General features: G+C 52.3%; 1 protein-coding gene across 6 annotated transcripts; it reads left to right on the top strand.

Annotated features, from left to right (window-relative positions):
* Nucleotides 1-640: 640 nt before the first annotated feature.
* Nucleotides 641-26,580, top strand: ZC3H12D (zinc finger CCCH-type containing 12D). 6 transcript variants are annotated; one of them, XM_034669281.1, is made up of 7 exons: nucleotides 3,551-4,180; nucleotides 4,461-4,608; nucleotides 8,593-8,968; nucleotides 18,551-18,690; nucleotides 22,305-22,539; nucleotides 25,574-25,680; nucleotides 26,276-26,333. In XM_034669281.1, exons 2-7 carry the CDS (start codon nucleotides 4,524-4,526, stop codon nucleotides 26,296-26,298), a joined length of 966 nt encoding a protein of 321 aa, XP_034525172.1. In that variant the 5' UTR covers nucleotides 3,551-4,180; nucleotides 4,461-4,523; the 3' UTR covers nucleotides 26,299-26,333. The 6 variants fall into 6 exon arrangements, with proteins under 6 accessions (XP_034525173.1, XP_034525174.1, XP_034525172.1 ...); XM_034669282.1 differs by lacking the exons at nucleotides 3,551-4,180; nucleotides 4,461-4,608 and adding an exon at nucleotides 641-886; XM_034669283.1 differs by lacking the exons at nucleotides 3,551-4,180; nucleotides 4,461-4,608 and adding an exon at nucleotides 937-2,588.
* The last annotated feature ends 6 nt before the right edge of the window (nucleotides 26,581-26,586 follow it).

Raw genomic sequence — 26,586 nt, 5'->3', positions numbered from 1 at the left:
TCACTTTAGAGACCTGTCATTGTTGGGAAGCGGGCCGCTTGTGGTGTGTGTTCTCTGCTCTCACTCTGATCCCATCGCGCCTCCCCTGATGCAGGAAACAGACACTGAGTTCAGGGGTGCTGCCCATGGCCACCTACTGCAGGTGCCCTGGTCAGGTGGGCCTGCGGTCAGGCTCCCCCTGCCTCAGTGAGAGAAGCTGGCGCCCACCCCATGCAGGGCTGCAGTGAGGACTGTTCCTCGTCCTGTTGCAGACCTCGCCCATGACACTAGCCCGAAGGCTTCTGTGACTGACAGAAGGGCCAGGTCCTCCTCCGTGCCCAGGCGCCTGGGCACCCCTCGCTGGTAGGCATTCCGGTTCTCTCCCTGACCCTCTTCACTCCTGCACGCTTTAGTTTTGTTTAGTTTTGTTTGTAAAGTTGGGAGCACCAACCTTCTTGGGAGCACCTCGGAGCAGATGCTCTTCGCAGCTGAAGGCCTGAGTGGAAACTTGGAATGGAAACTGTGAGCGCTTTTTTCTCTGAGTCTCTCCTGGCTTTCCTGTGCAGCCAGCCCATGCCCTCAGAGAGTTTGTTTTGCATGTGGTTGTTAAACTTTGATTCGGTGACTCATGCTGGGGCGAAGGCTTCACATCTGCCTCCCTCATTTGACTGCTTTCTTCTTTTCCTTTTTTGTTTTCACGCTCAAAGCAAAACTACCTTGGCAGCTGAACGTGACTCTGGCGTCCAGGAAGGGAAGCTTTGGCATGAAGTGCCTCCTCATGGCCGCGTGGCCCAGCCCGGCTGTGCTCCCCCAGCTCGGGTGACACCTGGCTAACTGGGAGGAGAGCTGGGGACGTGGAGAGGAGCACTGGTGCCCACCGTGGGGGCTGGAGCGACGTGTCCTGCTGGTGAGTGCCTGCCCTTGGCCATCTGTCAGTGTGACAGGCCCTGTGCAGACTTGGGTCCAGGGGTGGAGGAGAAAGACAGAACATCTCTCCTGGGGACAGGGGGCAGGTTGGAGGGCAGTTCTTGGGTTAGCATTATTCTGAGCAATTTGACTTCCTGTGCCTTACATGACGTTAAGTAAGCAGATAAAAAAAATTAGGTGAAATCCTTGCTCATTTTAGCACAATTTTATTTAATTTCAAGAGGGCTTTTGTGGGAGAAAGGTTAATTGGAGGGACGCTTCAGTTTAAGTAAAAACTCCTGCTGTGATCTTTGAAGATATTTTAATTTTATGAAATCAGAAGGTCTAGAATTCTCGGGCACATTTTCAACCTGTCTCCAGGCTCTCGAAAGCACCTCTTAGAGTAGATACTGGTTTGTGGGCGTCTAGTTTCCTGGCAGGTCAGGAATATCTGGCCGTAGCCCCAAGCCCCATCACTCCCTAAAGGATGGCTCTGTGGGCTTTGAGAAGGCCCATGAGGACATGGAAATAAGTCTTAACCGCAGGCAATGAAGACAATCTTGGCTAATTCCCTATGGCCGTTAGAAACCTCAGCCATGCCTCCAGGATTATGAAGTCCTCTCCAAGGCCAGGTGATGCCAACCCAGGAGCTCTGATACCTGACACGTGAACAGGTTGGGTGTGGAAGATAGTAGAGGGTGGTTTTTGAAAAACTTTGTTTCAGAGTTGCCCTGGGGTATGGATCAGGGCTTGTGTGTATATCCCAAGTAACCTATAGCAGTACAGAAGAGCAAGGGACAAGTTCAAGGAGGAAACAAAAGTCCAGGCCACCCAGGCTCACAGCAGCACTATTTACATCGGCCAAAAGGTGGCAGCACCCCAAGGGTCCATCCACAGGTGAATGGATAGACACTAGGTGGTCTCTATACACAGTGGAAAATTATTCGGCCTTAAAAAGGAAAATTCTGACATATGCTTGCAACAGAGTGAACCTTGAAAACATTATGCTGAGCGAAATAAGCCAGTTAGAGAAGGACAACTACCGTATGATTACACTTCTAGAAGGTACCTGGAGTAGTCAAAGTCATAGAGACGGAAAGTAGCAGTGTGGTTACCAGGGGCAGGTGGGGGAGAGAGGTGGGGGAGTTAGTGTCTAATGGGGACAGGGTTTCAGTCTTACGAGATGAGAAAGTTCTGGAAATGGATGGTGGTAATGGTTGCTTAATGCCACTGAACTGCACTCTTAAAAATAGTTACTATGGTAAATTTTATATTATGTACAATTTACCACAATTTTTAAAAAAATTATAATGCCCTTTAAAAATCCCCCAAAAGCCAGGCCCAAAACACGAATCTCGTGGGCTGAAGTTTTTGCCTGTCTGTGACTTCCCCAAAATCTAACTGACAACTCCACTGATCTGAGCTGAACCAGAAAACTGCACGGACTATGTTCACAAGAGCTTTCTCCCCATCATGGGGGTGACTTGTGGCTGTCATAACGTGCTGGATTGCTCTGCAGCTGACAGAAGTGAACAGGAACAGGATTTGAGGGTCAGGGGCAACGTGATGAATGCACGCATCCTGGGCTCGCCTTGCTCTGTGGCCCCCTGAGCAGCCCCGGGCAGACCCTCTGGGCCAGGAGGTAGCAGGAATCACCACCCACGGGAGTCTAGTCCCTCCCATTTATTAGCTGCGGGACGTGGGTAAGTTGGCAAAACCTCTCTTTTCTTTAGTTTCCTTACTTGCAACATGAGTCATGAGGTAGCCCTTTTCCGTCTCCTACAGAAGTGGGGATCTGCAAAGATAATACGCAAGGAAGCGCCTTCTAACTGTAAAATACTGGGTACATGTGAGCTGCTGGCTCTCTACTCTTGTACTCTCTTCCTCGGGGGCTCTTCCAGTCAGAGGCTACAGACCTCAGCCTGGATGGGCTGATTCTAGGAGGAACAGGTCTGCTCTGATTCCCGTCGTTAGAAAATTCTCCCTCTCCTCCCTCCCTCTTCTTCCCTTCCTTTCCTGCTCTCCTGTGAGCCCACCTCCAATGTCAGATTCAACCTGAGCTCCTCTCCATGGCTGCCTTGACCGCTGACCACAGGGAAGTGGTGGGAGGCCGACCACTGTAAGAGGAGACTGAAGATTTTCAAAGTGTTACTAATTCATCATCTGTGCTGTTGGTGACTTCCAGGCAAGCCGGAGGAAGAAAACTGAGATGAAATTGTTCGTACTTTCAGGACTTAAAAATAGAAAGGAGCGAGAAGCTGCCAGCAATGTTGTCGCTCAAGGGGAGGGTGGTGGCCTGAGGGCCACGGAGGCTGCTGAGGACAGAACCCCCCCCCTGCCCCGCCCCCACCTCAGGTTTCTTATTTAGAAGTTTCAAAAGGAAATGAAGTTGATTTTAAAGTCTCAAGGGGGCAAAAGAAAGCCTCTGAAGTAGGTGGATTCTTTCAGTTAATTTTGTGTAAAAACAGCTCTCCTGTCCCATGCATAACCTTTCAAAAGTCTCTTCAGAAAAGGGGCTCTTTTGGGGCGCCCCGCTGGCTCCGTCGGTGGAGCGTGCAACTCTTGATCTCGGGCTGTGAGTTTGAGCCCCACGTTGGGTGTAGAGATCACTTCCAAAAAATAAAACCTTAAAAAAAGGAAAGAAAAAAGAAAAGAAAAGAAAAAGAAAAGAAAAGAAAAGAAAAGAAAAGAAAAGAAAGGAAAGGAAAAGAAAAGAAAGAAAAGAAAAGAAAAGAAAAGAAAAGAAAAGAAAAGAAAAGAAAAGAAAAGAAAAGAAAAGAAAAAGGAGCTCTTTTGGAACCTGTGGGTGCTGAGGAGAGCTGCCGAGGATGGGGCCTCATGTGGCCGCTCTCATTCCCGCACCCCAGGTGAAAGCCCCACGTCCCAGCCCCAGGTCTTTTCATTTTGAAAATGTTTATGATGCCGTCATACCAGACCACAAAGTTATAAAACAAGCATGGACTCTCCTTGCAGCTGTTACTTTGTGACCAAAGAGAAGTCACCCAGCCCAGCTGTAGTTTGGTTTTTCCATTTCTGTAAAAACAAGATGTTACCTCCATCTTGAACAAACTCAAAGCAACACATTACTTTTGCCATCTATGAATCCTCGGTCTCTGCCCCTACTGACTCTATAACCTCGACCCTGTGCCGTGCGGAGCCTCAGTTTCTTCACCTGTGAGAAGGGAAGGCTGTTATCTCTCGTCTCCCCCACCCCCAGGCATGATGGGAAGTTCAAGGCAGTCTCTAGATGAAGGCGATGTGGAAACACTGACGAGCTCCGTGAGCACAAACTGCTGTATGCATGCTGCCCATGCCAACTTTTCTCCTTTTTCCCTCTCTCTCACTTTCCTTCCCTCTCTTTTCTTTCTCCCACCCCTCCTCTCTTCCCTTCTCTGTCTTCCAAATCAAGATAAGTGCCCGGCATGCAGAAGCAGGGAGGGGTGGAGGTGGGGGTGTAGCTGGGCTGGCAGGATTGGGAAGGACAGGGGTGACAGCCGGGTCAGGCCTGGGGCAGGAAGGGGCAGGCCTCCAGGCAGAGGGAGGAAGAGCCCGAATGAAGCCCGTGGGTCTTTCAGGGACCGTGAGCAGCGCTTGCTGTGAGGCTGGCCTGCCAGGCTGGGCGAGGGTCCTCTTCCTCCATGGAGACCAGACCAAAGCTGGATCCCTGCCCCAGAGAACAGCCGACCCGAGGGGAAGGACTGGCCGCTGGTCAAGGAGCAGAAGGTGAAGCTGGACTAGAAGGACATGGCCAAGGGGGCTGGGGAGTGGGCCAGGCCTGGTGGAGAGAGCCCTGACTGTCCTGCTCAAGAGCTGTGCCATTTACCCTGTACAGGATGGAGGGACAGAAATCTTGGTCCGTGGAAGAGCTAGATTAGTGTCGTGGTGGGTGGGAGTGTGGTGAGGACACTCCCCAGGACCCCCCGGGAGGGATGCCACAGCTCTTCCCCGACTGGGAAAAGCCAGCTTGTCCTTCGTTGTCCAGTTCCGTGAGGGCCTTTCTGGCCTTTCCTTTCCCCTCAAAGGAAGGTAAGTCATTCCTCACCGGAGTTTTGAAAGCACCTTTTTTTTCTATTTGAAAGTATTGTGCTTATTGTCATGATTTATGGCTTGTTATTTACATTTTTGGTCTGTTTTCCTGAATAGGTTGAGAACAAATTAAAATTGGACTGTGTTTTAGTTTTTACGGACCTGGGTCCCAGCACAATGCCTGGTGCCTAGCGGGTGATCAGGAAGTGTTTATTACATGAATGAATGAATGATGGATGAATGAATGAATGAATGAATGAATGAACGAACGAACTAGGGTGCTGTTGTGAGTGTAAAGCAGAGGGGTGCTTGTGGAAAATGTCCAGAAAGTAGAAATGGGCCCGTTGGGTGTAGAAGTGAGGGGGAGGGAAGAGTGCGAGGTGACCTTGAGATTTCTTCTTGGGGTCTGGAGGACGCCATTCAATGAGATGGGAACCCAAGAAAAAATATTTGAGGAGGGAGGATTATTTTCAGCTCTTCCGATCAATTGAAGAAAACTCTGTTGAACTTCCCAATATACTAGGACTGTGTCAGGTGCTGGTGATTCTGAGGCAGATAGGTGCGAACCTAATTCACAGTTTCTTGAGATACAGATGCATGGTAAATCAGTGTGTTCTAACAGAGGTGTGAGCTAAGTGCCTGGTAGACAGATGACCAAGCCACTCCTTCTGTTTGTGGACCCACGGGTGACCGCTCTGAGTGGCATTTGAGGTGAATCTTGAAGTTTGCCAAGCGAAAAAGAGCATTCCAGGTAGAAAGGAAAGCATATGCAGAAGCACAGTGATGAGAACTTTCTGGAATGCTTGGGGAGTGGGGGGGGAGGTTCAGCAGGGCTCAAGAGAAAGGGCCAGGTGGGCCAGTAGTGGGCGGGGAGGTACACCGGGGTCAGCACTGCATGGTGACGGCTCGGCAGGCTGCTCAGGAATTTGGTGTCTTTCTTGTCATAACACGGGGTCTGAGGGTGTTTCTAAGGAAGGGCATGATACAGTCAGACTTGTTCTAGAAATATACTGCTGGCTACAAACTGGGCCGGATGGGGTTGTGGAGGGAGGCCCATAGGAGGCTGTGGCAGTGAGTCAGGTATGGGATGAAGAAGGTGTGTGAGGGGGGCAGGTGGGCAGATGGGGGTGAGAGAGTCCAGGCTGAAGGAGGGAAAGACCCTGCCCCTCTGTCCTGGGGCCCTGGGTGACATGTCTATGCGTCACCTCTATGGGACCACCTTCTTGGAAATACCTGTTGGAAAGCTCTGGATTTAAGACGAGACTTTTGGTTTCAGAACTCCTTTTCATTTTTAATAACTATTAGGGATACCTAAGAGCTTTCTTGTATATGGGGTTATATCCAACCATTGATATGCACCTTACAAGAAACTCAAATTAAGACATTAAACCATATTCCTTTACCTTAATAATAAACCATTACATTAATATAAATGATGCATTTTTATGAAAAATAACTGTTTTCCCAAACCAGAAAATTTGTAAGGAGACTGACACTGATTTAAATTGTGCCAATCTCTAACATGTGGCTTCAGAGAAGACGGCTGGGTTTGCCTGTCGGCTTCTGCATTGGCTTTGTTGTAATATCACACCACACGTAGTCTCCGGAATACTTACTTCATGACGTACTCATAAGGATGAGAGTGGAAAAAAAAAAAGCAAATTACACCTTAGTGTTATTATGAAAACAGTTTTTCCTTTGAAGTCTCCCTGAAAGGGTCTTAGACCCTCCCCGAGTTTCCATGGACCACACTTCGGGAACCACTGAAGTTAGACTCAGCAAATGTTTGGCGAGGGACAGCATTCTGAGCTCCCCAGCACTTTATTCAAATAGCATGCATGCCATTTACCCGACAGGTTTATAACTGGGGTGCCTGGTGCTTAGCGAGGTCTCAGCCAGAAGTGTAGTTGTGGCCTCTCGGGTGTAGGGGCAGGTGGGGGGCGTGATGGGGAGACCAGACCACCCGGGCAGGACCCCATCATCAAACACATGAGCAGAGACTAAGGAAAGAACTGGAGAGACTTAGAAGACTCAGGCCAAGGTGTTGGACCTCAGGGAGAGGAGTTTCAGGGGGAGGTGGTCCAAAATGTTTTCCAAACGTCTTGATTTAAAATGACACTTAGGGGTGTGGGCCCGGCATTGAGCAGCAGGGAGTTTGTATAAGGCAACGTGCGTGAAGCTGCTGTTGGATTCGGCAGTGAGGGGGTCCCTGGTGAGCTCGGGGTGGGGGGCAGTCTCAGTGTTCCAGCAGGAGCAGGGGCGACACACGGAATAACCACCAAGCTGCTCTGTCCAGGCTGCCAAAGCCCTTCTCCTGCCAGAGCTGGTTGGCGGGCTGTTGTTCTGTTGTGGCTTCAGCCTCAGGGGAGTTGGCCCTGCAGGGAACCGGGAGCCTCCCTGAGAACCCCGTAGGAAGACGTGCGTGCTGCCGAGGAGGAAGCGGGCAGGAGACTAGGGAGGGGAGGTAGTGCACCTGTCCTGCTGGGAAGAGGGTGGATGACAGGATGGATGCCTGCGGGTGTTCCTTGAGCCTGTCTGTAACAGGGAGAAGGGGAAGGCAAGTTACACTTCCATCATCTGGCATACGGTTAGACACCCTCCAGTCAGCAAATCTGCATGGAGAGTCAGCTGGGCTGGGCAGTGTCCTAAATGCTGGGGATACAGGGAGCAGCAGAACAGAAAAGCTGGCATGGAAAGATTTCCCAGATGCATTTTTAATAAGAAAAGCAGGTTGCTGAGCTATCATATAGTATGATAATATTTATATAAAAACAACCCCACTAAGACAATACGTGTGTGGATCTATTCGATATGCAAGTCATGACATCAGAAAAGCATTAGAAAGATACAGACGAAGAGCAGGAGAGGTAAGTGGGGTTTGGGGTTTGTATGAAGAGACATTATATCTATTTAGTCTTTATACTTGAGCGTTATTGCATTTTTTTCACAGTAAGTATAACTTCATGATGATTTCTATTGTTTTAAGATTTATTTATTTCTGAGAGAGAGGGCAGACATAAGTGGGGGGGGAGGGGCAGGGGGAAAGGGAGAGGGAAGCCGACTCCCCACTGAGCACAGAGCTGGGCTCCACTTCAGGACCCAGCGATCATGATCTGAGCCAAAACCAAGAGTCGGGCGCTTAACTGACTGAGCCACCCAGGCACCCCCAAATCTTCTCTTCTTATAAGGACTGTAGTCATATTGGATCAGGGATCACCCTAATGACTTCATTTTCACTTAATCAACTCTTTGGGGACCCTATCTACAAACGCAGTCACAATGTGAGGTGCTGGGAGATAGGGCTTCAGCGTATGAATTTGGGGGGTGGGGGTGGGGGCACCGTTCAGCCCACGATAGAGCCGCAGGAACATTCCTCTGGCCTGTGCACCAATGTTCCTAGCGCTGGGTGGTCTGTGCAGCTGCCCTGGGTGCCCCTGTCCGGGGGATCCTTGCGGGGGCCCCGGTGTGGGGTGAAGGGCTCAGAAAGCGCACGAGTAAAAGCACGATTACATCTGTGCTCCCCAACCACACTGAGCAACTGAAAATCCCCAAGGGGACCAGGCAACATGATTTCCTGACAGATAAGGCGGGGAGGGAGTGTGCATAATTTGCCCTCAGTAACCCGACGGCCTCCAGGCCAGGCGGCTCAGAAAACACCTGATGGATGCTTTTTCTCTTTAGCTCATGCCAGCGTGGCTCTGCCAGAAGGAAACCGGGGGCCGGACCCTCACCGAAGGCCCAGCTGGCACAGCATGGAGCGCTCAAGCAAGATGGAGTTCTTCCAGAAGCTGGGCTACAGCCAGGAGGATGTGGTCAGGGTGCTGGGCAAACTGGGCGAGGGCGCCCTGGTCAATGATGTGCTGCAGGAGCTGATCCAGACCGGCAGCCGCCCGGGGGCCCATGAGAGCAGCGCGGTGCCCCTGCTCGTTCCGAGGGGCTCCTGTGCCACCCTGGACTCTGCCCAACGTGGGCCAGCAGCAGAGCTGGAAGAGGACTACGGAGGCCCAGCCAGTTCCTTGCGACCCATAGTGATTGACGGCAGCAACGTGGCCATGAGGTACTTTTCTTCATCCTGTAGCCTCGGGCTGGGAGACCTATCCCTCTTTTCGGTGGTTTCATCCAAAGAGTTTTGGGGCTAATGAATGGGCCTTTGAATACCCGTTCCATCCCTTTGGTAGCTGTGTGGCCTTAAGTAAGTCACTTAATCTCTCTGAGCCTCAGTTTTTCCATCTGTAACATGGGTATAAAACCTCCCTAGAAGGTAGTTGTAAGAACTGGAGCCACACCAAATGCCTAGGAGGGTACCTGACAACGAGTAAGCATTCAACAAGTGGTTCCTACTATCCTACCAACCCAGAGAGAGGCTCTCTTCTGCGGAGGGCGGCCGGTAACTGGGGAGGAGCCTAGCATGGGGCCTTGGCAGATGGCGGCTTCTCGTTTCGAGTCTCCCTAACCAGCTGTGGGACAGGGAAAGTCATGGCATCTCAAGTTTCTTGCGTGACACAAGCTAAGGGATAGCTCTGCTTAGAATCAGATGGGAAAAGGTGCTCGAACAGGAAGCCCTCTCGCGGGGGCTGCTGCTCCGGGGGTGGCTGGTGGTGCTGTGGTTCCCAAGCTGGTCTGCGACGTGTGCCGTGGCCCCTGAACTGCAGACGCGGTTGTCCATATTTGTGTGTGGGCATCTTTGTGTGTGTCAGCGATGAGAGCCTGGCGCCTGTGTGGAGACAATCTCGCAGTCTCAGCCGGGCTCCGCGCGGGGCAAGAGGAAGGTTGTATTCGTACAAGTGCGGTTCTGTACTACGTGCCTTAGTTACAGGCGGGCAAAGGGCAGATCCAGAGGAAATCGGTCCCTCATAGCTGTAAATAGATGACTTCCCGTTTCAAAAGCCGAGCCACTGGTGGGAATTGAGAAGGCCGTGTTCCCTGCAGTGCTGAACGTGCTGGCCGATCCAGTGGCTTTCCTGGGGGATTGGGGCTCACTTTGGATTTGGCACTGTAGGACAGAAGTTTGGAACGGTTCCACCCAAAATGGTCTAGCCCCGGGCACTGTCCCTATGTGCCCAGCTTCGTGTGTCCTGCGAGTGTTGGCTCAAGCTTGAGCCAGCCAGGTCACCCTGGGCTGGTCCTGGGATCTCTGTAACATCTGCACACATGTTCCCATGTAGGCACCCGATGGACCAGCAGATGAAATCCTGCTTAATTCAAGATATCAGGGGGGAGTTGAAAGGGCTTTAAAAAATTTTTAAGGTTCTGAGTGTCCTAGAAAGTCTGAGGACTGTGAGGGGGACCAGGCCTCTGTCTGAGCAGGACGAGCCACCTCTCCTTCTGGACATCCATAGAAAGGAGATTTTTTTTTTTTTTAAAGATTTTATTTATTTAATAGAGACAGAGACAGCCAGCGAGAGAGGGAACACAAGCAGGGGGAGTGGGAGAGAAAGAAGCAGGCTCCTAGCGGAGGAGCCTGATGCGGGGCTCGATCCCACAATGCTGGGATCACGCCCTGAGCCGAAGGCAGACGCTTAACCGCTGTGCCACCCAGGCGCCCCAGAAAGGAGATTTTAAAAGTAAAAGGGGACTGCTTAAACTGAAGACTTTTCCATCCCTAAGATTGTATCAGCTCTGTGACTCCAGATCAAAAGAATGACTGTGGGCTAGAAGGACTATGTCAGGTGCTACAGGAAAGTGTGGGCAGGCTCTCGTGGGGACCAGTTTTTAGAAATTGTTTTGATAGGGTGGAGTTAGAAGATTTTCTGTTGATGAAAATCTCTGTTGCTGCTTGGAATTCAAACTTAAACTGCGTCTTCTTCTTGTGTGTGACCATGATGTGCCCCAGGTAAACCCATCTATTCCCACCCCCCACTCCCACGGTTGTCATCCACTTAACCCCTTCCTGCTCCATCTGTGTGGGTGACAAATGGAAGCCATCACTCAGGCTTGTTATGAAAAGTGAGTCAGAACACTAATGCTTTCACACACTTGCTGCCTAAAAATCATCTCAGTCAACAAGAACATGAATGTCTGTGTGAGGTCTCAGTGTGTGGACATATGTGTGCACACGAATGTCCATACGCACACAGACATCCCATCCCTTTCCCCTGCCCCCTGCATCCCTAGTTAGGAAAAAAAGACACATCGCACAGCCACTAGCTGATGGCTGGGACTTGGTTTGCTCAGAGGCAAGTGTGGGAGACGTCTGGGGTCTGAGGTCCTGCCCCGTCCCCCGCTCCTTCTCCTGCAACATTGTCCTCCTACTGTGTCCTCCAGCCAGAGCCCCCACATGACCCGTGACCCTCAGGCTCTGCCAGGTCCCCGCTGCGAAGGACAGATTTCAATGTGGGGCTCACCCTTTAGAGGCAATGGGTAGTTTGAAACCCAACATAGTGTCTAGTTATGATCTGTTGACCTCAAAACTCAGTTAACCTCAGAAACGTGGTTTCTGAAAATTCTCCTTTCCTGAGGTTTTGTAGCATCAGAGATGTGGCCATTCTCTGCTTTTGAAGAGGCTACGCTTCATCTGCCGTCTGGCCCTGGAAGAAGTGGGGAAAGACTTAAAAGACAGATTGGAACACATGCCCTCACTGCCCCGAGGAGCCGCCGAGAGCCCAAAGCTCTGAGTCCTGACCTCTAGCTGACAGCTGCCCAATAAAACTCCCTTAGATGGTGGAAAGTTCTGTACCTGCCCTGTCCATTATGATGGCCACTGGACACATGGGGCTGCTAAGCACTTGGAATGTGGCTATTGTGACCAAGGAGCTGAATTTTAAATTATATTACTTTTGAATTAATTTGAATTTAAATGTAAATAGCCACATGTGGTGAGTGCCTATGTATTGGACTGTACAGATCTGGTTTTTCAGCTGTGTGACCTCGGAGTGAGTCACATGATGTTTTTGAGCCCTGTTTGTACAATTAAGAGGTTGGATGAAATAATAATAATGTTAAATGGCTTTTCATCTGTAATGTTCTAGGATTCAAGGTGATCATTTTATGCATGCATGAAACAAATAAATGCATTCTTCTTATAAAGGCATTGCTCTTCTTCTGCAGAGGTTCAGAGAGGGTAGGTAACATGCCCAAGGTCACAGAGCAGTAAGTGCTAGGCTGTGCTGTCAGAGCTCTTTCCAAAGCCCTGCACTTCCCCCAGCACCATGCATCTTTGGCTTTCCCCTTTCCAGCCTTCGAAAGCTTCTCAGGGTTGGAGACTGACCCCATGGACTTCTACTCTGGGGCCAGAGGCTGCCTGTGCTGCCCAGAGCCCTTCCCGAGCAAGATGAGCCCTGACTTGTCTGCTGCAGACAGGATGTGCTGGGCGCCCCACTCCCTCACCGGGGGGCAGGTTCTCTCTGTAGAACCGCCCGGGATGCCCCTCCCGCTGCCGCCTGCCTGTTGGGAACCTGTGATGAGGACAGCGCACGTGCACTGAACCGTGGCTCTGGCGTAGGGGCGCAGAGACTGATTTCCCAGCACAGTCCCCGGATGTTCGGGGGGTGTGGGTGTGCCTGAGCGCATGCCCAAGTTTCGTATGTGAGAGAGGAGGGTGTGAGCTCAGCCCTCAAGGGCTTTGCACTTGACCCTGAGGAAAGCGTCCAGCAGGCTTGAACCAGAAGGTGGCTTTCGTGGGCCGCGTGTGAAGAGCTGCCCCGCTTCTGCCCCGCTGACCGCTGCCAGCTCCGCTTGCCTGGTCAATTCTCGAGTGCCTCCTGTGTTGTGCGTTCTGTAGGCAAATGTAGGAAAAGAGAGATTTGAAGGACTTCAGTTTGGGGGAAAACCACCTGATAATTTCACATCCTCTTGCTGTCCCAGACAAGAGTTTCATGTAAATGTGCCCTCATTTGGGGGTGCACAGGGCTTTTTGTTTGGGTTCTCATGTACATTTTTAAACTCTACGATACCTCAACAGAATCTGGCTTATTCTGGAGTCACAAATCTTCAGTGATGAGAGCTCAGGCCTGCAAGGGGGTGGGGGGTTCATCAGCCCCCTCTCTGTGGGTTACTAGTGGCGGCTGCACTCCTAGCCTGGGGGTCACACCAGCTTCTGAGCCCCTGAGTTGCCTCTGACTGATGCTGGCTAGGGCTGCACCTGTTTCTCCTTCTCTGAGATGAAGGGGCCCCCTCTCTCAGAGGCCACCCTCTCTCTTCCCCCTGACCTGAGCTGGGGAGAGAGAGCTTTTGGTGAAAAGGCTGTAAACTCCAGGTTCTAGGTGTTTGCAATTTAACCTCAAATTAAAAAAGGTGTGGAAAGAGTGGCATGCCTTTACATCTCATGCTCTGAAGGGACCACCACTTCTCTTTTCCTTTCCTCCCACCCCACAACCACCACCTCACGCTCCACAGGACTGTTCTGCGAGCCACTGACTTCTGCAGAGCCTTCTGAGCAAGAGACCACGATACAGTGATGAGCCACGCGGAGGCCTGCTTCCTATAAATGGCTGCATGTATACGCCTGTGGCTGCCCCAGGGTAATTGTCCTGCAGACAGAGTTTGTCTCAGGCACCAACCCACTTCCCCTCACCACCCTCCCTTTATTCAAAACCTCCCTCCTCTGTCTCCCTTTCCCAGGGCCTGGCTCTCAGCTTGCGGTCTGAAGAGCTGGCCCACAGTGACTGTTCATAGCACTAAGGTCCCTCCCCAAACTCCAGCCTTGTAACAGCAGGTGACTTACGCTCCAAAGCTATTGTCTTGATCTCAGGGGCAGAGACTGGGAGGGGCAGGAATACATGGAATAAGAGATGGAGAAGGACCCCACAGATCAGGCTCCGAGATCTGTCATTAGATCAGGGAGTTGGGCATGCTTCTTTGCTTTAGTTTCCTCAAGGGTACGATGGGACGACGGTCACTTCCTCAGGGGCTCATTGTAATGATTGAAGTGCAGAGTGCAAAGTGGCCCGGGACATAGGACAAATACTAAAAATGAGCTCTAAGAAGCAGGAGGTCTGTCTTGTTCACTAGTCTCTGAGGACCCAGCACAGAGCCTCCCTGTAGACATCCATAAATTGATGTTGAGCGAGTGGAGGGATGCACGAATGAACAGGTGCCTTTTTTTTTTTTTTTTTTTTTTAAGATTTTATCCATTTATTTGACAGAGAGAGAGACAGTGAGAGAGGGAACACAAGCAGGGGCAGAGGGAGAGGGAGAAGCAGGCTTCCCACTGAGCAGGGAGCCTAATGCGGGGCTCAATCCCAGGACCCTGGGATCAGGCCCTGAGCCGAAGGGAGACACTTAATGACTGAGCCACCCAGGCACCCCAACAGGTGCATTTCTGTCTGTGTGCCGAGCGGTGCAGTCCTAGGGGGACCGTGGCTGCTTTCTTGCCCGACTGGGAGCTCTGCCGGCTCCTGTAGAGAGACCCGCATGTGGCAAGAAGGTGGTCCCTGCTTGTGGCTTCAATCCTGCCATGGCCCCAGGGCTTTCTGTGGTCAGAAATAGGGCAGCCATAATGGGGTTTTGAGGTTAGTAAAAAAAAAAAATGTGGCAAGGATTGAACAATAACAATCTTCACATCTCAAAAGAGACCAGAAGACTCAGAGGAGAGGTTGGGGTGGGGCATGTGGGAATCCAGTCCAGGAAAACAACAGACCTGAATGGAAACCCTTCGTTGCAGAGACACCAGCTTAGTGATTCTAGGGTTTAGTCCCTGACTTTTCTTGCCCGGAGTCAAGGGTGGAAGAGAGAGCACGTCTTAAGGAGGGAAGAAAGGCTATGGGCAGATGCATGCTTGTTCCATCTTCTCCTGGACTTAATGGTATCTGTTGCCCTTTGGAAACTCTTGGCTAAGGGTCCGCCATCTTGGAGTCTTGTGTCAGAGAGGCCATGGGACTGGTTTTGTTGCATGAAGCCGATGGTAGCACCATTCCTCAGTTTTTTTCTTCCTGAACTCCTCAACTACCAATCCCTTCCCCTCCACATGCCCCCAGCAGGGCCACTGCAGGCTGTGGTCCTGCCCGTCATCACCAGAACTCATCACCCTGCTCACCTTTGCCTCTTCAGAGGGATTGGGTTCAGCCCCATCACTGAATGTGCCCCCACCAGCCAACCACCTACCCATCAAAGGTATATAGTCACACAAACTGATGGGGAGTCACGGGAAAGAGAACACTGGAGACACCATTTTAAAAGAATCGTGGCAGTGATATGTTTACTCGAGAACTGACGGACGGTAGCCTTCGTTGCAGCCGACAGAGGCATGTTTGGGGGTGGGGTGTCATGAGCTGTTCACATTCCTGCTTCAATGTGCACAGAAAATAGACCTTCTTTTCCAGGATAGACATAATCTCTTCCCTACCTGTTTAGATAGTGGAGAGGGCAAACCTAAACTTAGCAATTTGTGATATCTCAGTGTCTTCTGGATCTGCCTTCTGGATGATTTGGGGTTCATGTTTCCTCTCCCTCCCCTGCTCTTCTCCCAAATGGCATCTGGGGGCTTTGAGACCTGATGTTGGCTGCGAGAGGGGGCTCTGGGACCCTCACTGGGCTCCGTTAAAGAGTGGCTGATCTGGCCTGGCCTGGCTTCCAGAAGGGTCAATGGAGAAAGGTCATTGGCCCCATTTGGCCTTTTGGAACACCATACCAGCTTACAGTTCTGCCCCCTCACAGGGGCCTATTTGTCCCTCTGCAGGCCTCACACCATCCACCAGGCCTGGGGGCCTGCGAGGGATCCAGGGGTATTGCTTCCAGTTCACCGGTGTGCCCCTTTCCTCCAAGGCAGCCCCGCAGCCCCGTGGGACGCTGCACCTGCTAAAACCAGGATTTCCGAGAGAGGCTTGTGACCTGCCTGGTCTGCGCTGGGAGACAAGCCTTCAGCCTCCTCTTCACACCCATCCTGATGTTTCTACCCCTCCTGCTCCCCTTTTGGCTCAGGCGGGAGCAGGTGGGGGATGCAGGGGTGAGGACCCTGTGAAGGACCTCCTCTTTCTCCCCTCGCCTTTCTTTTCTCAAGTTCCGCTGGGGCAGAGGGACGTGCTGTCCACTTCCTCTTCCCTTCACCACAGACAATGACATTTTTTCTCCTTAGTGTTTGCATCAGCCTCCCCGCGCGGCCTCCGTGGCCAGAGGGCTATTTTCTCCAAACCGGAAGANGTCCACTTCCTCTTCCCTTCACCACAGACAATGACATTTTTTCTCCTTAGTGTTTGCATCAGCCTCCCCGCGGCCTCCGTGGCCAGAGGGCTATTTTCTCCAAACCGGAAGGGAAGGCGCTGCTGATGTAGAGCACAAGGCCTGGCCCCTGATCTGTCCCTGGAGCCGAAGCAGTTCCGAATTCTCATTCAGGCACTCCACAAAGCCTGACTTGCAATGCTATTAATGAGTGTTTCCAAAGACTCCCGTTTTTCTCTTGCAAACCTGGACCTATCCTGACCCTTCTGAGAAAAGAGCAGGAGAGGCCATGCCCCAAACAAAGCTCAACATGAAAATCTGGCGCATTGTCCTTGTTTGGATATAGGCGGGCTGCTGCGGACTAGGCTTCTCGCAGAGGGGTGTCACGGGGACCCTTGGCTCTCTGAGAACCCACACAACTCTCCCCTTTGCTCCCTCCCCATGCGCCAGTCACTCTGTTCTCTCTTTGGCCCCTGGACATGCTGAGCCTTTCCTGTGTTGAGGTCTTTCCAGCCAGCTCTTCCCCTTGGGCTGTTCCTCCTCCAGCTGCTCGCAGGACCTGTGTCGTCGTCGTCGTCTTCTTCTTTTTTTAAAGATTTTATTTACTTGACAGAGAGAGAGAGCACAAGCAGGGGGAGCAGCAGGCAGAGGGAGAAGCAGGCTTCTCGCTGAGCAGGGAGCCTGATGCAGGACTCGATCTAAGAACCCTGGGATCATGACTGGAGCCAAAGGCAGACGCTTAACCGCTTAACCGACAGAGCCACCCAAGCGCCCCAGGCTCTGTGTCTTCTCAGCCACTCATGTATCCAACACATTTTTACTGACCTGCTACCAATCACTGGGCACTGTGCTAGGTGCTGGGCATTCAATGGGGAGCAAAAGGAGCTTGTGATTTAGAGAGGGGGAAACCCATTCATCCTGTGTGGGGGGGTGTCATCCTTCAACTGTGATTAGTCCCCTGAGGACTTGTAATAGGGGGCGGACATAGGGACGAAGGTGAGATCTGAAGGAGAAGAAGGCGTGGACTGGGCCGAGAGGAGAAGAAATATCTGGTTCAAAGGTCCTATGGTAGGAGTGGGGAAGGTGTCTGGCTAGGATGCCGGGCGGCAGGCAGTGAGGTGGCTGGGCTGGAAGGAGAGCAGAGAGTGACCTCATCTTGGGGCCAGGCTGAATCGCACCGGGGCTAAGTCTGATTCTGCAATCTCATTATCTCAAGTCTATCCACGTGTCTCCCTTGCCAGTAAGGCACCACTGACCTGCACGGACTCAGTCTGAGGGATGTTTTCAGACTTCATGGGTCCCTCCAAGCAGCACCCCGCCGTCTCCTTCCTGTGGCTTGCAAATGCAGGACTCTACTAGTTTACTTCCTTGTGGCCTGATAGACCCTTTCTGTCTCTTCTGTGAGATTGTCCTCTCCCCATAACCAGCTACTGAGTCCCACAGCACCCCCAGACCCATCTTCCAGCCCTCTGGCTCTCCCTCCAGGGACCCAGGCCATTCTCTCCATGCCGTGGCTCCAGCCAGTGCGTAAGCACAGATGGCCCGCAGTGTTCATTGCCCAGAACTGTCTTCTGGACCCCAGCTGTGTACTTAGCGTTTCCACCCAGAGGTTGCAGAGGCTTCTCCCACTCAGTGTGTGTCCATGACAAACCTCTTTCCCCCCAAACCCTGTCCTCCTCCAGAACTCCCAGTCTCAATGAGGAGCCCACCAGCTACACAAGCCAGAGATCTGGAAGCCTCCTCAGTGCCTTCTTCTCCATCACCCTGTATCCCATCAGTCACCACATTCTGGAGATTTTCCCCTCTAAATATCTCTCAGGTTCACCTACCCTTCTCCCTTCTCCACCACCACCCACGTGGTCCATGTACCATCCAGTTTCGCTGTGATGACCGTGACAGCTTCCTAACTGGGGCCTCGCCCCCACCTTGCTCCCTTCCAACTTAGCATCCTCTGAGCTGCCACACTGAGCTTTGGAAACATACCCGCGACCATATCACATCACATCGCATGGACGCCCCAGTCTTCAAATCCTTCTATGGCCTGTCATTCCTCTTAGGACAAGGAAGTTTTCAGGAAGGCATGCAAGGCCCTGCCTGGTCTTGGGCCTCCTCTCACATTGCTCTCTCTTTCCTGCCACCGTCGACTTCAGTTGCATTTGTGGGGCACGTTGGGCTCCGTACTTGGACTTGGGGAGTCCCATAACACATTTACAGCCCTCTTTTAGGGTAAGAGTATTCTGCAGCTGGCTACTCCCCTCCATCCTGTGTTGATCCTTATTAGCTTCAGGTGAAAGGGGGGTCTTGTCTCTTCATCCTTGGAATGTACTTCCCTTGGAGCCCAGCCCCCTCCCTGTATACATACTGTCACAAGCTGCATGGTGCCAGGTAAGGGATGCATTTTTTTGCAAAGAACTAACTATTTTTAAAATGCAGATTTTCCTGATTCCCTTTGGTGATGAGATGGTGATTCAGGATGTTCCCAGGGGAAATCAGCCTTCAGGACCCTTCCTGTGACTGTACAGATTTGTTTGTTTTCCCACTGCAGCCATGGAAATAAAGAAGCCTTCTCGTGCCGGGGAATCCAGCTGGCTGTGGACTGGTTCAGGGACAGAGGACACACCTACATCAAAGTTTTTGTCCCATCCTGGAGGAAAGACCCGCCACGATCTGACACCCCAATTAGAGGTACGCTGGAGCAGAGAGATGCTCAAAAAGTACTACACACCTTTCCGTGGTAGGTCCCCTAACAGTTACAGTCAATTATCCACTTAGCTGTTTGTGGGATAACGTCTGTCTTTCTCTTGAAAGCGCTGACTGTAGATAGATAGATTCACTGCTGTTGCGTGAATCTAGCATGATATCTGGCCTGTAGTAGGTGCTCAGTTGAACAGATGAATAAACAAATTATTTCGTCTTTCAGTGTGAATCATTAAGTCCCCCAAATAATTGTGTGCAGAGGGAGAGGGAGAAGCAGACTTCCCGCTGAGCAGGGAGCCCGATGCAGGGCTCGATCCCAGGACCCTGTGATCATGACCTGAGCCGAAGGCAGATGCTGACACAACTGAGACACCCAGTTTCAGCCTTTTAACCAAGAGCTTTTGGTGTTGTGTTTAATTCTATCAGTGTCACCAGTTATTGATCTTCTCTTTCAGATTCTCTGCCTTTCTTTCTTAAATGAAACGATACTCTTGTCTTAGGGGTGTAGAATCTGGTGACTATTTCTATAGTAATATAGACTTTAAAAAGTTCTCTTAAGTTCTGTGAATCCTTTTTTTTTTTTTCTGGGGCCAGTTCTCTTTGTTCACCCTCCTCTCTGTTCACCCTCCTCTTTGTTCTCTCTCCTTTCTTTCTCCTCTCTCTCTATGCATATGTGTCTGTGCTGTTATGTCTTCTCAAAAGTCTAGTGATTGTTTGGTGGCCAGTTTTTATTTGCAAATGAAGAGCCAGGTTGGTTAGATACATATCTATGTGATTTCCTTGTGTTTTCTCTCCTGGCATGTGGATCTTTCCCAGAGTGGCAGGGCTGACCATCAGATTTCACTTGGGGTTACTTACTTGTCTGCAGCGGGAGGACCGCCGGGCAGCCCAGCGCATGCTCGCTGCAATGCCACAATGATGATAGTTTTACTCTAGGAGGTCAAAGGCCACTGGGAACCTCCCCCTTCCTAGTGATGCCTCACTTTCCTTATAGTGGTAAATTTAGGGAAAGGGTGGATGCAGCTGCCCCACGAGTAGCCCTCACCCTGACTTCTGCCCTCCTCCCACTCCCTCCCTATGGGCCTGAATGCTCTGGGCCTTTGCAGGGAGAATGGCGCCTCTCCACTTCAACCTTCTTTTCAATAGTTTCTTTTTATTATTATTTTTTTATTATTTTTCAAAGATTTTATTTATTTGAGAGAGAGGGAGAGAGCAAGAGTGGGGAGGAGAGGGAGAAGCCTGCTCCCCACTGAGCAGGGAGCCCAATGTGGGACTCAATCCCAGGACCCTGAGACCATGACCTGAGCCAAAGGCAGCCATTTAACAGACTCAGCCATCCAGGTGCCAGTTCTGGGCTGTGGCTCCCTATGTGCTACGGGGTCAATATGGTTTCCTGGTTTGCTGCTCTCCTGGTTTTATTGCTATTATCCTGGGTTTGCTGCTGTTCCGTGGCCCATTTCGGTGTGAATATGGACTCCCTCCTTGTCGTCAACATCTTCACTGCCACTTCAATGGAATCATGAGAAGGAGATGGGGATAAATACTTGTGTTCGGTTCTTCACCAGGAGCCACTTACCCCAAATCATTCTTTACTGGCTGAACATGGCGAATGGTGGCTCTCAGCAGTTGCGTAATATTTAAATGTAGTATGGGTAATGGGTAGGGAAATCACTTTGGGGTAGGGAAGGAGTTTTTAAACAAGTCACAACAAGTGCAAGGCTTCAGGGGAAAGATTCATAAATTTGACTGCATTAAAATAAAAGCTTCTGTTCATTAGTGGATACCACAAAAACAAAAAAATGAAAAGACAAGCCTTGAACTGGGAGAGGCCATCCATCGCACATTCCTGATGAACGATTACCATCCAGAATCTATAGAGAGTTTCTCCAAATTAATAAGACAAAGACAAAGGACCAACAGAAAGATGAACTAAAGCATGAATAGGCCTTTCACTGAAGAGAAAACATAAACGGCCAATAAACATATGAAAAGATGCTCAGTCTCATTAGTATCCGAAGAAATGCAAAATAAAACCACAATAAGAGGCCACTGTACGCCCACCAAATTGGCAAAAAGTCAGAAACCTGAAAATGCCAAGCATTGACAAGGTCTTCTAAAATGCTGCATTGGGTAGTAACTTATACCCACTTTGGAACAATTCGGCATTGTCTTGGAAAGTGCCTTCCCTACAACTCAGCAGCGTCACTCTTAGAGGTCCTCCCTGGAGAAATCCTTGTACTTCTGTTCCCAGAGACTTACGTGCGGAACCACAGCAGTGACCCTATGGCCACGGCCCAACCTCCCCAACACAACGTTAAAGGGAGAAAGCGAGCCCTCGAGAATATGGACCCACGATGCCATTGGTGTGAAGTCCAGAGGGTCCTAACCACATTAGAAATAGTCATTTGGGGGGATGGATACATACACATTTTTAAAAATGAAGGGAAGGGAATTATAAACACCACGTTCTAAACATTGGGCTACGTTGAGGGGAGCCGCAGAGTGGGGTGGCCAATGGGGTCCCGGAAGCATGGCCGCATGCGAGTTCTCTAAGGGAGTCCTGCACAGGTAAAAGTTACGCTTGTACCCTCTGCGCATTATGTACTTTTTAGAAGTCTGGAAACCATGTCATGTGGGAAAGGGTGTCGATTTGAGAGAAGAAACAATTTGTGAAGAACACGCCGGTGCTTCCCCAAGTCTGAGTAACTGTTATCAGTAGGAGGGATTTTCTTTGCAAGCCTCCAAAGGCAAAACTCAGGTCAAAGAGGAGACTTTCCAGGGACGTGGACTTGAGCTCCCATAAGAGACCTTGTGGGACGTGATAGACGTTCGGCTCCTCACCAGTCTGCACAGGAACTGTCGCCCACACGAGCTCATCCAGTCTACGCACAGACACCGAGGACGTGAAGGAGGAGTTGCCGTCCTCGTTTTATAGTAAATGCAAAATCTGGTGTTCAGAGAGGGATGGGGTACCTAAGAGCTGGTGCTGAGACCGGAACCCAGGTTATAGATTCTTAACCCCAGACTCCTCCTGTGATGTTCTTGTGTCCCTCAGAGCTGTGTTACGGTATGCTCTACCCCGAAGGCGTCCCAAGCTGATTCCTATACCATGCGGAAGACAGACAGTGGCTCTGAGCTACGGGCCAGGCAGGAGCCTTCCAGGTGGATACAAGTCTTCTAGTAACTTCTAAGGCATTGCCAGGATTCCAGTTACAATGTGAATGTCTTTCTCCAGAGCGTGTCTTGTGTCTAGTGTGGTAGGGGCATTATGTCGTGTAACCATCAAAAGGACAAGAGCTATGGCTTCACTCTGCCTTCTAGAGTGACTCTCCCTTGTTAAGTCCCATTCTCAGGACTTCTGTTGTGACTCGGGCAGGACAGAAGCCAAGAGTCCCCTTGATCCCAGGCTGCGGGCCCATGCCTCTCCAGACCTCCCTGCTCCTTGTCTGCCAGGCAGGGCCACTAGTGGGGGAGGAGGGAGTTGGCTCGAGAGGCTCCCTGAGCGGCGGAGCGTGCCGGGTGATGTGAGAATGGTTTTAGGGGTGGGAGCCCGGCCCCGGAAGCCGCTACAGCCTGTCTCCCACCCACCCTGTGGCCCCCAGAGCAGCACGTGCTGGAGGCACTGGAGAGGCAGGCGGTGCTCGTGTACACCCCGTCCCGCAAGGTGAACGGCAAGCGGGTGGTCTGCTACGACGACCGCTACATCGTGAAGGTGGCCTACGAGCTGGACGGGGTCATCGTCTCCAACGACAACTACCGTGACCTTCAGAGCGAGAACCCCGAGTGGAAGTGGTTCATCGAGCAGAGGCTGCTCATGTTCTCCTTCGTCAATGATCGGTAGGTGGCGGCTCAGGGGGTCCTTGGCCGGGGGGTGGGGGCTGGGGTGACTGGCCACTCCAACCAGCCTAAGCCGGGGTGGGGGGCTTGCAGTCACGGGCACACCACACCAAAGCAAAGGGCACCCAGCCCTGGAGATGGAGCCCACCCGAAGTCACCCACTCTCCCTCCCGGGCCGCAGAACCTCTCCCTGTCCCCCTGGGTCCCCTCTTTTGTGACCACCTTTTCCCAACAGGGCTGTTTAGCCCCAACTGTCCGTGACCCTTCTGTTCCCATGCCCATACGTGGCTGACCTGGCACTGATTTGCCCACAGGTGGGCAAAGCACGGGCTGGGACACCATCAACGTGCTGCTTTTATTTCTTAAGCACTTACTAGTGCAAGTAAGTAAGAGCACCGAAACGGTCATCATGGGGGAAAATCTGAACTTCGTTGTGCTTCCACTCACTTATTTAATGTTCATGTCTTTTTAAAAAAGTTTCGTCTTACATATGGGAGTCATCTTTTCTCTGGAGTTGTGGATATCTTGGAATTGAGTCTGTCTCAATACCTGTTGGTTGAACTTTCAAGAGAATCTAGTTGGTTCTTCTGTCCCCTAGGTTGGTTGCCCTGGGTCAGGTCCGCCCTGAACCAACCAGCTATAGCTGGGGGAGGGCCATGTCAGGGACACAGGCACGAACCCATTAGCAGGTGCGAGGGCTCCCGGACAGAGCTAAGGTGGGGAGGAAGCATGGCAGACGTCCTCAGGTGTGCTAAAGGCATAGGCCAGGAGCCCAGCGAGGCGGGCATAGGTCTGAGGCTAGCACAGGCTGGGGAGAGGTGGGGCGGGCCCAGCAAGCTGGGACGTGACTCCCACTCCAGTTTCTGTTCCAGGCAATGATAGCTTCATTCTCCTTCTGGGCTCTAGAACTGGCCTTTAGAAATGTGGTTTAAGAGCAGCTCCCAACTCTGTGAGGACAGGGACTGTGCATCTTGTCTGCCACGGCCCAGCAAGCCTGGCACATCGCAGGCCCTGAAGAACTAGTTGTAGATGACGAGTGAGTGAGTGAGCCCGGGAGGGCGTGGCCGTGGGGAAGGGAGGATGGGGGCAGGTGACAGGTCGGCTGGGTCAGGCCAGTTGGACGCAGCAGACCAGCGCCTCGCCTCGAAGCCCGGAGGGCAGCACGGTGTGCTGTGGAGAGCTAGGGCCTTGGAGGCAGCAGGTGAGGGTCCAAATGGAGGCACGGCCGTTCGTGGGCTGTGTGTCCTGGGGGAAATCCTTCAATCTCACCGAACTCCGTACTCCTCACCTTGAGTTAACCATACTTGGATTAACCATACTTCCGTCTGCGATGGCTGTGAGGGCTAGGGAGAACTGTACCCCGTAAGAGGTAGCACGTACTCTCAGGCCACGCCAGGACACGCTTGCCCCGACTCCCACCCTCCTAAGCCCCAGAGCAAGCAGCTACCCCCCCAGTAGCCCCCATGGTCATGTGCACATACTCAAGGCCAGTGGTTCCCTCTACCCAGCTCAGGCCCAAAGAAATCTGGCAAGTCTGATAACAGTGGCTTCCAGAAAATCCTCACTGAGGTCTGATGGATCATGGCTGCCTTTGGCCTGGCGACAGCCGGGGGCCCTGGCAAGTCTTTTTGACGCACTGGCCTCTGCTAAGGGCCTGCCAGAAGGTCCCTCGGCTGCCAGAAGGCAGAGCCTGCCTGCCTGCCTGCCGTAGGGGAGGACGCCTGCCCCAGTGCCACGGGCATGTCCATAGGGCCCTCTTGGCCCCACCCGCCATGGCCGAGGCCTGGCGGAGAGCAGGAGGTGAAGCCTTTGGGAACCTCTAATAACCGCAGTGGGCGGCTCCCCAGATTCTTGGTCAGAGCCCAGCTGCGAGAAGCTGGCTGCGTAGCTGGGATCTGAGCCATGGAGGCTGCCTGGGACTGGGGACGCCTGGGACTGGGGACTGCTGGTTCTGGGCTGGCCTGGTGTACGTGGTCTGCACCACGGACTCAGGATGACCCCTGACTCTCAGAGGGACACCAACCCATTAAAAACAGGCCCCCCGTGTAGGATCCACAACTCCTAGAGGAACCTCTGTATGACCTAGAAGTGTCTCCTGAGAACAAAAGTATTCACAGAAAAAGATGGATGACAGTAAAGGAGGGGAGCCTTCCTTCCAAGGCACTTCTCCCCCTCTGAGCTGTGGGCACGCTGAGGACTCATTCCCTTCCTTGAGATTTAATGCCAGGGAGACTGGGAAGGGTCAGAAAGGGGACAGGGTGGTATCCGAGAACAGGGCTGGGGCCAGGCGGCCCCACAAGCTGAGACCAAACCCAGAGCCCCCTGGGTTTTCGGAGGAGGGGCTGGGCCTGTGCTGAGGCTCTGTGCGCCCGCAGCACCTGCGAGCTGCTTCTTCACTGGATCCCCGGCTGGCGTCTCAAACTCGATTAATATTAATCCTCTGCCGGCCTAGGTCCAGAGCTGCGGGGCCACGCAGGAGAAGTGGGACCTGAGCAAGGGCGCTCACAGGCCCGATCTGTCTGTAGCCCTATGGCGGTCTCAGCCCTTCTGTTCAGGACAGTGGGAAAGCAGCTTAGAGTCGCTTTCAGACCAGGGCCCAGGGGAGCCCTAGAGCAACGATGCTTCCATTATAGCGGGGGGGGGGGGGGGGGGGGGGGGGGGGGAATCACCTGGGGAGTTGTTACAATGCAGATTCCTGAACCACCTGAGCTTCCGTGAAGCAGGACTTGGGTGAAGCCAGGAGCCTGCCTTCTGAAAGGTGTTGCTAGCTGATTCTGGCGCTGCTGGAGATGCTCCCCAAGAGGCCTGCGGTGGCTTTCCTGAGATCTGTGCTCTGCCCCTCCTGGGGTCCTGTTCTCAAATGCGACACCCCCTGCCCCCCGTGGTGGGAGAAGGAGCCCTGCACGGGGAGCCCAGGCCGACGCGTGGCCCGGTGCTGCAATTCTGGCTCTGGCTGGCTTGGGCCTGCTTCCCATACAGGTGCCAGGGTGAGTTTCTGTGGGTTCTGCAGTTGCCCCCCTGTGCTTGTTTACAGGTTCATGCCTCCAGATGACCCCCTGGGCCGCCGGGGACCCACCCTGAGCAACTTCCTGAGCAGGAAGCCGAAGCCCCCAGAGCCATCCTGGCAGCACTGCCCCTACGGTGGGTAGCACCCCACGCCCCAAGATCCCGGGTCAGGTCCCGTGTCGGGGCAGCACAGGGCAGAGTCCGCAGCCTGGGTTCTAGTCTGGGTTCCTCTCCTAACTAGCTGTGTGACATTGGAGAGCTAACTGAACATCTCTGGTCCACATGTGCTGACAGGTTTATTGTAAAGATGAAGTGACATCCTTTGCGAGGGCCAGAGGCAGGGATCACACACAGAGCAAAGTCGTATCCAGGAAGCCCGGAGGCGGTGTGTAGCCCCAAGCTCCACCTCCTCAGTCCCTTCACCTGGCACTCTGGCACCTCGGGTCTGCGTCCTGCCCCGCCACCTCCCCACCCCCATCCCTTCAAGGACTTTGGTCAATGCTATCCATTACGAATTAAGGACTTTATCCCAGAACACTTCTAGCCAGCTCTTTTCACTAACTTGCTTGGGTGAGTTTGTTTTTTTGTTTGTCTAACATCCCCAGGTTTTGTTTCTTGTGTCCATAGAATTTTAAAAAACCTTAGATGATATTCAAAGTCGTTTCTTGTTGGAATTAAGGTGACCACACATACAGTCAGGTTGGCTCAGCTTGCTCCCATTCTCTCCCAGCAGTGTCCAGGTTCGGGCGATAAATTACAGGATCACCTCTATTAGAACAACCTGGAGGGAGGGAGAGGGCATGGTTACCAGCAGGAATGAGGCCAGTGGTGGAAACTGAGGCAGAACTGGAAGTGCAATCTCTTGCCTCGAGCACCTGCTCCCACCCTATTCCTGAGGCTGGCCCTATCCACAGGGCCCCTGGGGAAGTGGAGGTCGAAGGTCTTTGGACCTAGAGGTTTGGTCTCAGTTCCTGGCCAAAGGGAGTTTCCATACCGCCAATCTCCTGGCCTGACACTGAGATTACTGGGTCCAGCGCCCAA

This window comes from Ailuropoda melanoleuca, chromosome 10, assembly GCF_002007445.2.
Source record: "Ailuropoda melanoleuca isolate Jingjing chromosome 10, ASM200744v2, whole genome shotgun sequence".
NCBI classification, from domain to species: domain Eukaryota; kingdom Metazoa; phylum Chordata; class Mammalia; order Carnivora; family Ursidae; genus Ailuropoda; species Ailuropoda melanoleuca.
This window is presented reverse-complemented; position numbering and strand designations above follow the sequence as displayed.